Below are 10038 nucleotides of genomic sequence, written 5' to 3' on the forward strand. Positions count from 1 at the left end.
GTGTCACCTCTACATGTAGGAGTTGTCTATGATGTCACAGCGTGTGTCACCTGATATGATGGCGTCCCCGTTGAGGAAGAGCGTGAGGCCGAGCAGCATCATGAGGCCGAGGGACAGGATGTAAGGTCTCCGCCTCCCCCAGGCGGAGCGGCACCAGTCACTGGCTGAGCCGATGATGGGCTGCAGCAGGAAGCCGAGGACGGGGCTGAGCAGCCAGACCAGGCTGTAGAGGCTCTGCGGCAGACCCACGCTCAGCAGCACCGGCGTCACGAACGCCGCCTCCACCGCGTAGCAGAACTCCCGTCCGAACATGGCGGTGGCGTGGAGGAGCAGGCGCCCGCGGGAGCGTCTGGGAGGCTCCGCCCCCCCGAACACGGCCATCTCCTCCAGCAGCGTCTCCTTCCCCCGGCAGCCCTGGTCCTCTAAGAGCACGGTCATCTCTAACCCTAACCCAACCCTAACTAACCCTAACCCAACCCTAACCCAACCCTAACTAACCCTAACCTGCCTGAGAAACACACAACCCTGACCCTATAACCAGCCTGGACTAACCCTAACCCTATTACCAGCCTGGACTAACCCTAACCCTATAACCAGCCTGGAGTAACCCTAACCCTATAATCAGCCTGGACTGACCCTAACCTTAACCCTATAACCAGCCTGGACTAACCCTAACCCTATAACCAGCCTGGACTAACCTTAAACCTATAACCAGCCTGGACTAACCCTAAACCTATAACCAGCCTGGACTAACCTTAACCCTATAACCAGCCTGGACTAACCTTAACCCTATAACCAGCCTGGGCTAACCTTAACCCTATAACCAGCCTGGACTAACCGTAACCCTATAACCAGCCTGGACTAACCTTAACCCTATAACCAGCCTGGACTAACCTTAACCCTATAACCAGCCTGGACTAACCTTAACCCTATAACCAGCCTGGACTAACCTTAACCCCAGCCTCTTCTCTCTTCTCTGAGCCTCTCTGCTGCGGAGTGTCAACACCCTGATATGGCTCTGTGGCTTGTGAGAGAGTAAGGAGAAGAAAGGGAGAAAGAGAGAGAGAGAGGAGGGGGAGGAGAGAGAGAGAGGAGTGGGAGGAGAGAGAGAGAGGAGTGGGAGGAGAGAGAGGAGGGGAAAGGGGGTGTGGCGGATTTAGATGAATGAAGTGAACTTTCATTTTTTCCCAACATTCCTTGAGGTCTTTGTAGAGTAACGGAGAGTACCACATGACCACAACTGTTTAGTCGTCATGTGAAGTTCTGTCCTGTAGGATCCATTCCTTCCTTCAGCGATACGATCCTCAATGTCAGCTTTGAAGCATAGTTATGATGAGTTATTAGACAGGTTTAGAGAAACAAGAGTCTCATGAATAATCATAGCTGCTGCGCGTTCAGCTGATGCGTTACCAGAAACTCAAAAGGTCATTTATGACATCGGCTGGAACTCTGAGCTGGGTTCTAAAGGTTCTAATGTGGGTTAGGGTTAGGGTGTAGAGGGTGTAGAGGATGTAGAGGATGTAGAGGATGTAGAGGTAGAGGAGGTAAAGGGTGTAGAGGTAAAGGGTGTAGAGGGTGTAGAGGGTGTAGAGGTAGAGGGTGTAGTGGTAGAGGGTGTAGAGGTAGAGGAGGTAAAGGGTGTAGAGGTAGAGGGTGTAGAGGTAGAGGGTGTAGAGGTAGAGGAGGTAGAGGGTGTAGAGGGTGTAGAGGGTGTAGAGGTAGAGGGTGTAGAGGGTGTAGAGGGTGTAGAGGGTGTAGAGGAGGTAAAGGGTGTAGAGGTAGAGGGTGTAGAGGGTGTAGAGGGTGTAGAGGTAGAGGGTGTAGAGGGTGTAGAGGAGGTAAAGGGTGTAGAGGTAGAGGGTGTAGAGGGGATAGAGGGTGTAGAGGTAGAGGGTGTAGAGGTAGAGGGTGTAAAGGGTGTAGAGGGTGTAGAGGTAGAGGGTGTAGAGCGTGTAGAGGTAAAGGGTGTAGAGGTAGAGGGTGTAGAGGGTGTAGAGGTAGAGGAGGTAAAGGGTGTAGAGATAGAGGGTGTAGAGGTAGAGGGTGTAGAGGGTGTAGAGGGTGTAGAGGTAGAGGGTGTAAAGGGTGTAGAGGGTGTAGAGGTAGAGGGTGTAGAGGGTGTAGAGATAGAGGGTGTAAAGATAGAGGGTGTAGAGGGTGTAGAGGGTGTAGAGGAGGTAAAGGGTGTAGAGGTAGAGGGTGTAGAGGGTGTAGAGGGTGTAGAGGAGGTAAAGGGTGTAGAGGGTGTAGAGGATGTAGAGGGTGTAGAGGTAGAGGGTGTAGAGGGTGTAGAGGGTGTAGAGGAGGTAAAGGGTGTAGAGGTAGAGGGTGTAGAGGGTGTAGAGGAGGTAAAGGGTGTAGAGGTAGAGGGTGTCGAGGTGCTGACTGCCAGAGCATGTTAGGCTGATCAAGTGATGGAGCATGTGATCCCTGGGGGACACGCAGGAGGGGGGGGGGGGGGGTCAGACAATGTGTTTACAGTCGAGGATTCCTATAAGAGCCTCTTCTCCTCACTAACACACACACACACACACACACACACTCTCTAATAAGACAGCTGTTCCTCCATCCTGAATGTGGTTCTGTGAGGGCGTTTGTGTTCGTCATGTGACCTAACCCTAATCATGTGACATTTTCAACATGGATTCCTCTCACAAGCAATTTTCAATTCAATTCAAAGCTTTATCGCCAAAGCAAACGAATTACAAATAAACAATGAAATAACCAATGAAACTCTAACTCTAATGAAACTCTAATAGTAAACATAAAACAATGTAAGCATTTTGGCATTTAAAATATTCTACTATTGATGATATACAATGTTTTATCAATGTGCAAATAATTGAAGTCCTTTTGGAACAATAGATAACTAGCTAAAGGTTGTGTGTGATCTGATGTGTCTCTAACATGATCATACATCTGGCAGGAGGTTAGGAAGTGTCTCGCCCTCTCCCCCCCCCACCCTCCCCCTCTACCCCCCAACCCTCTACCCCCCGCCCACACGCTGACCCTCTACCCCCCCCCCCCCACACACACACACACTTTAACCTTTGATTTGAGGAATAATGTGACATAATACAACAAACTGACAAATTATCTCAGGTATTTTAATATAAATTATCCAAAAATAAAATTCAAAATTCATTCATTTACATTCAAGAAGGCACTTCTATTCTGACACTGAGTCATCCCCGATCAACACAGCCATCCTGGACACAGCTAGCATCAACACAGCTAGCATCAACACAGCTAGCATCAACACTAGCAGGACATGTCGTAATTGAAATGAGAGGAGAATCTTCTTCAGTCTTTAATGAGGTTGTTACTGTCAGTGTGAAAGTAGTTATCAACAGAATTACAGTTCAATTCTTACGAGGGTCGACATCATGTAGTAACGGACACAAAAACACGGCTACAGTTACTGATGAGTCAATCAATGAATTAATGACAGTTTCATCCTAGAGTGCTTCCTGCTGGGTTGACCAATCACAGGGCAGAGGGGGTGTGGCTACAGCCTGGCGTTGGCATGGTTACACTCCACCGCCCCTGACAACAGCAGCTGCTGGATCTCCGCCGGTGTGAAGCCGCACTCCTGCAGGATGGGGTGTGTGTGTTCCCCTGGGCGGGGGTCCGGGGAGGGGCTGGGCTCGGCGGGGGTGCGGGACAGCAGGGGGGCGGGCCGGGGAGACTCCTCCCCCTCAGGACCATGCAGGAAAGACCCCCGCGCCTGGGGATGAGGGTGGGCGCTCACCTGGACACAGAGACAGCAGGTGTAACACAGGAGTGAGTGTGAGTGAGTGAGTGAGTGAGTGAGTGAGTGAGTGAGTGAGTGAGTGAGTGAGTGAGTGAGTGAGTGAGTGAGTGAGTGTGTGTATGTGTGTATGTGTGTGTGTGTGTGTGTACCTGGTCCAGAGAGAGGACAGGTGTGACGCAGGCGTCCGTCCCGTCAAACAGCGCCGCCCACTCCGCCTGGGTCTTAGTGGCGAACCTATCAGAGAAGACCTGCCTCAGCTGTGGCCAATCAGACACACTCATCTGGGGAGGCAGGTCTGCAGCATCCAATCCCAGGCCTGGGGGAGGGGTTTTGGAGACAGGAGACATTCAGTGTTGTTTGGATGTATATGTGTGTGTGTGTGTGTGTGTGTGTGTGTGTGTGTGTGTGTGTGTGTGTGTGTGTGTGTGTGTGTGTGTGTGTACCAGTGAGGAGCTGTTGGTAGAACTGAGGCTCCAGGGCTCCAACAGCGATGTGTTTGAGGTCGGAGGTCACATACGTGTCGTAGAACGGCGCCCCGCCGTCCAGCAAGTTGTGGCCCCGCCCCCTGCTCCACAGCCCCGCCCTGCCAGACTTCCACACGAACGAGCCCAGGTAGGCCGCACCCTCCACCTACACACACATATAGCATTACCCTAACCCTACCTGTCCCCTCCCTCCCCCCCCTCCCTCCCTACCCCCTGGGTAACTCACCATGCTGGAGTCGATGACCTGGCCCCTCCCTGAGTGAGTCCTCTCCAGCAGGGCCAGTAGGACCCCCAGGGCGCAGGTCAGACCCCCCCCGGCGAAGTCTGCCAGCAGGTTCAGAGGAGCAGACGGCTTCTCATGACTGCGTCCCAGCATGGACAACAACCCTGAGAGAGAGAGGGATGAAACATGTCTCAGAGAGAGATGGAGAGAGAAGGAGAAGGCTGAAGAAGAGAGCCTACACCAGAGTTAGGGTCAGAGTTAAGGGTACTAGGGTTAGGGTTACTAGGGTCAGAGATAGGGGTACTAGGGTTAGGGGTACTAGAGTTAGGGGTAATAGGGTTAGGGGTACTAGGGTTAGGGGTACTAGGGTTAGGGTTAAGGGTACCAGGGTTAGGGGTACTAGGGTTAGGATTAGGGGTACTAGGGTTAGGGGTAGGGTTAGGGGTACTAGGGTTAGGGGTACCTGACATGGCGAGGTAGTTGATGTCGTGGCCAGCGGCGGTGGCGTATGGTCCAGTCTGGCCATAGCCGGTCAGCCGGGCGTAGATCAGACCAGGGTTCTCCTTCAGCAGCTCCTCTGGACCCAAACCCAGCTTCTCCATCACACCTGGAACACAACCACAACCACCTTAACCCTGACACAACCACCTTAACCACAACCACCTTAACCAGAACCACAACACAACCACCTTAACCACAACAACACACTGAACCACAACCACTAATACATTTGGGATTGAGTGAGTGGTGAAGCCTGTTCTCCAGTCTAAGTAAATTAGTTTAATCTGGTTTAAAGTCACTGTGCTGTAGGTAGCTTGTGTATTTTGCTGTGGCTATCCTGCCTTAAGCTCAGAACCTAGTTTCTATAGGAAGCCAGCTGTTTGAAGTCAATTGCTGTGAAGTGCTGTCAATCTCCAGTGGGAGGGCCTGACACTATCCTGCAAGGTATTTAACCCCTGCTCACCTTGGACCAGGACTAATACATTTGGGATTGAGTGAGTGGTGAAAACTGTCTGGTCATTAACTGATTGTCAGGTGGGAGGGGCTGCTACCCTGCTAGTCATCAGCAATCACAGAATCTGCATTTATATCGTGACGATCGCAGACCGACAGCCTCTGCGACAGCCTCCTGACACGAAGACGTCAATCTGTGGACTCCATCAAAGAAGGCCTGAGAGGAAGGCCAAACTACTAAGTATTTTTATTCTACTACTTTGTTTTTTCATTACTCTGAGTGTACTGAGTGCTACCTACATCTTGTACTTCCCACAAACCCTCTCTCTCTGTACCGGCAAATATCACAATGTCCTTCCTCCCCATTCCTGTTATTTCATCCCTCAGGAGGACACAGACGCTACACCCCCACTCGCAACCATTCCAATCTAATCTACCCACCATGCTCAACTGACCACAACCTCACTGTCACAGGAGGACTTTGGAACTGCCAGTCAGCAGTCCAGAAAGCAGAGGCTATCTCAGCCTATGCCTGCTTCATGTCCCTCCACTTCCTTGCTCTCACAGGGACATGGATTACATCGGATAACACAGCTACTCCGGCAGCCCTCTCTGATGCCTACTCCTTTTCTCATTCCCAGAGACTCTCTGGTCGAGGGGGAGGCACAGGACTCCTCATCTAGCCTAAGTGCTCACATAATGTACTTCCCCTGTCACACTTGTCCATATCCACCTTTGAATTCCATGCTGTTTCTGTCACCTCCCCTGTCAAACTTCACATTGTTGTTATCTATCGTCCACCAGGTCAGCTTGGCCACTTCTTAGGTGAGATGGATGTCCTTCTCAGCTTCTTCCCTGAGGACGGCACACCGCTCACACTACTGGGAGACTTCAACATCCAGTCGGAGAAGCTTCACTCGTCTGGAGTACTTGACCTTCTCTCCCCCTTCGGCCTTACCCTGTCCCATTCTCCTCCGACTCATGAGGCGGGCAATCAGCTCGACCTTGTCTTCACCAGATCCTCCCATACCTCCAACCTTACTGTTACCCCTCTTCCGGTTTCTGATCATTTTGTATCCTTCTCCCTTCCTCTCAAATCCTCCCCCTCCCAGTCAGTCTCTACCCACACTGTATCCTCTCACTCACCACTCTCTCTTCCTCTGTCTTATCCTCCCTTCCCTCTGTTGAATCCTTCTCCCTTCTATCCACTGATGCAGCCTCCTCCACCCTCCTGTCCTCTCTTTCCTCATCCTTCGACTCTCTCTGTCCACAGACCTCAAGGCCGGCACGATCTTCTCCACGCGCTCCCTGCCTGTCTGAAACCCTGCAAGCTCCGGGCAGCTGAGAGGAAATGGAGAAAAACCGGCCTCTGTGATGACCTAGAACCTTCTCTCTCTCCTCCTCAACTACACCTCATCTACATCAGCTGCTAAAGCTTCTTACTACCATTCCAAAATTCAATCCTCTGCCTCTGACCCAAGGAAACTGTTCTCCATTTTCCTCACTCCTCAACCCACCTCCTCCCCCTCTCCTCCCTGTCTGCGGATGACTTTGTCATCTACTTTGAAAAGAAGGTTGATGACATTAGCAGCTCTTTCCCTCTACCTCTCACCAACACTGCTACCTTTCCTCCCAAACCCACTGTGCTACACCTGGTCTCTGGTTTATACAATTTTTTACCCCCTCTCCCCTGATGATTTTCTAATACTGGTCACATCCAAGGGGGCAACAACCTGCACCCTCGATCCTATCCCCTCCCCCTTTCTCCAATCCATCTCCAAAGACCTCCTTCCGTTCCTTACCACCTTAATCAATTCCTCTCTATCCACAGGATCTGAGGAGAGTCAAGCCTCTTCTCAAGAAACCAACTCTTGACTCGTCTGCTGTCCATAACTACAGACTGGTATCCTTCTCTCCTTCTTATCTAAAACCCTTGAACGTGCTGTCTCTAACCAACTGTCTAACTACCTCCTTCAGAACAACCTCCTTGACCTTCACCAATCTGGCTTTAAGGCTGGGCACTCTACTGAGACTGCTCTCCTTGCTGTCACGGAGGCTCTCCACTCTGCTCGAGCTTCCTCCCTCTCCTCTGTTCTCATTCTTCTGGACCTGTCTGCTGCATTTGACACAGTAAACCACCCAATCCTTCTCTCCACCCTCTCAGAATTGGGCATCTCTGGCTCTGCACTTTCCTGGTTTGCATCCTACCTGGCCGATCACTCTTACCAGGTGACGTGGAGAAGATCGCTGTCCTCTCCATGAGCCCTCACCACTGGGGTCCCCCAGGGCTCTGTCCTAGGGCCCTTACTGTTCTCCCTCTATACCAAATCTCTTGGCTCTGTAATTTCCTCACATGGTTTCTCCTACCACAGCTACGCAGATGACACTCAACTTTTTCAGGCTACATCTTAACGGTCCCTCCTAAAGACCTCTTCATCCCCACTACCCCCCCTATACAAGTTTCTCTCCTGTTAATAATAAAAAAATAAATAAAATAAAAAGTCGTCTTCTAGCATTGTGACTGCCAATGGCCCTAACCCTAACCCTGGTCTGAGCATTGATTACTTTATCTTATGATGACTGATGGGTAGATGATTCACTTAAACAAATGTATTTGTTGTAAGTCGCTTTGGATAAGGGCATCTGCTAAATGTCATAAATGTAAATCACAACAAGCTTAACCACAACCATACTTAACCACAACACAACAGTTAATAGCATATGGAAATCAGAGGCTTCTTCCTTTGTGAGGCTCATTAAAACACAGAGAACCTCTAAATGAACACTGCGAGCAGGACTATGAACTAACAGGACTGTGAACTAGCCTCTCTAATGATGATCTACAGGTCTAAGGCCTGCCTCTCCTCCTAGGCACAGTGATCAGCTGATCAGCGTTCTCTAGAGATCTGCTGAACTCTGAACTCTCACCTTTACGGAACGGCTCCAGGAGGACATCTGACTGGAGGAGGAGTCTCTTCAGCACTAGCACGCCCCCAGGGCTCTTCAGGTTCAGCGCCACCGACCGTTTGCCTCGACCTTGCGTGTCCATCGCCATAGCGACCTTGGTCCGGTCCACGCGGATCACCTTGGCGCCAAAGTCGGCCAGAATCATCCCACAGAATGGCGCCGGAGCCAAACCAGCCAGCTCTACCACACGCACCCCAGCCAGCGCCATCAGACCTGAGACAGACAGAATGATTTGGTTACTAGCCAGCTAATTCAATGACTTGGCTAAGGTGCCAACCCTAACCCTAACCCTGACCCTAAGGTTGACATGAAAGGTTTCTCACTGCCTTGATCCCGCCCTTTTAGGCCCAGTGATTGTATGTGATGGAAAATGGATTGATATATCGCCAAATTGCAATGTAATACATTTCTCATAGCTTTTTGGTGCTTATTATATGCATACAAGTCCCCAAATAACATTATTACAAAGCAATCAGGCAATTGTGTATAACAGTTTAATATAAATCTTTGCGCAAGAAAGATTGACAGAAGAAACAAGTAGGAACCTTGAAGCAGGTTTTTATTCAGCGACATCGTGCGGCCAGGGTTCAGTCTTGTGAAGAGGAGACAGAGAGAAAGCCTCTCGTCCAGGTTGGACAGTGAACACACGGACTGTGGTGAGGTTAGGGTTAGGGTTAGGGTTGGACAGTGAACACACGGACTGTGGTGAGGTTAGGGTTAGGGTTGGACAGTGAACACACGGACTGTGGTGAGGTTAGGGTTAGGGTTAGGGTTGGACAGTGAACACACGGACTGTGGTGAGGTTCGCTCGGCTGGAGTGCTACACGCCATTGTGGCCAAAGCCAACAAAGCTAACTTCAACCCAACACTTAAATATAACCCAAACATCAGAACCGACCTGCGGCTCAGAGGACGGCAATCCAGGTGGTTCATAGTTCACGTCCTTGGTTAGGGTTTAGGGTTTGCATGGTTTAAGGTTTAGGGTTTAGGGTTTGCATGGTTTAGGGTTTAAGGTTTAGGATTTGCATGGTTTAGGGTTTGCATGGTTTAGGGTTTAAGGTTTAGGGTTTGCATGGTTTAGTGTTTGCATGGTTTAGGGTTTGCATGGTTTAAGGTTTAGGGTTTGCATAGTTTAGGGTTTAAGGTTTGCATAGTTTAGGATTTATTTGCGCTGACTAGCAACAATACATTAGATAGCTACGTAGAGGTATGTATGGTAGAAATTATATCAGCGCTATATTCATTTAAAGGTTTAAAACACCGACATTTAAAGGTTTAAAACGCGGACTTTGATTCTCACCTTTTCGACTCGAGCTGGAAGACGGTTCGTCCTGATGACGTCACAGCCCCAGTGATACATGGGAGTTGTAGTTGGTCGGTCTGTGACACCTGGAAGGGACCTGGCAGATCCAGTCGGACAGTATAATATGAATTATTATTATTGTTATTGTGTGTTGTGAGGAAGTAATAATAATAATAATAACAATAACAATAATAATAATAAAAATATCAATAAGACCATCAATAATTAATAGAAATAAAGCAATAACAACTAAAAGCAGACAGCTAAACAAGTCAGGTACTGATAGACCAAGGTGGGGGAAAGGTACTAGACATTACAAGCAAGTTTAAAAATAGTTGATGACTTTCAGAGC

General features: G+C 49.8%; 2 protein-coding genes across 2 annotated transcripts in view; both read right to left on the reverse strand.

Annotated features, from left to right (window-relative positions):
* The window catches only part of slc45a2 (solute carrier family 45 member 2), a gene marked incomplete at its 5' end in the record, with an annotated part of 9475 nt that extends 9037 nt beyond the window's left edge, over positions 1 to 438 (reverse strand). The window contains 1 exon segment of the mRNA XM_083698102.1: positions 51 to 438. Coding sequence (XP_083554228.1) covers positions 51 to 438 — 388 coding nt within the window.
* Positions 439 to 3086: 2648 nt separating this feature from the next.
* amacr (alpha-methylacyl-CoA racemase) lies at positions 3087 to 9718 on the reverse strand. The gene is made up of 7 exons (XM_083698099.1): positions 9684 to 9718; positions 8345 to 8596; positions 4926 to 5069; positions 4466 to 4626; positions 4198 to 4384; positions 3904 to 4070; positions 3087 to 3751 (listed from the first exon to the last, which is right to left on the reverse strand). The coding sequence occupies exons 2-7, from the start codon at positions 8589 to 8591 to the stop codon at positions 3509 to 3511; spliced, it is 1149 nt and encodes a 382-aa protein (XP_083554225.1). The 5' UTR covers positions 8592 to 8596; positions 9684 to 9718; the 3' UTR covers positions 3087 to 3508.
* Between the last annotated feature and the right edge of the window lie 320 nt (positions 9719 to 10038).

The sequence above is a fragment of the Argentina silus genome, assembly GCF_951799395.1.
Source record: "Argentina silus genome assembly, contig: scaffold_106, whole genome shotgun sequence".
In the NCBI taxonomy this organism is placed as follows: domain Eukaryota; kingdom Metazoa; phylum Chordata; class Actinopteri; order Argentiniformes; family Argentinidae; genus Argentina; species Argentina silus.

Excerpts from the sequence above, each read along its gene's own strand:
- amacr (XM_083698099.1), bottom strand. The coding sequence starts at position 8,591 with ATGGCGCTGGCTGGGGTGCGTGTGGTAGAGCTGGCTGGTTTGGCTCCG. Across the intron at positions 4,385-4,465 it reads AGGTCATCGACTCCAGCATG|GTGGAGGGTGCGGCCTACCT; the intron begins GTGAGTTACCCA and ends ATGTGTGTGTAG. Across the intron at positions 4,071-4,197 it reads CTACCAACAGCTCCTCACTG|GCCTGGGATTGGATGCTGCA; the intron begins GTACACACACAC and ends CCCCTCCCCCAG.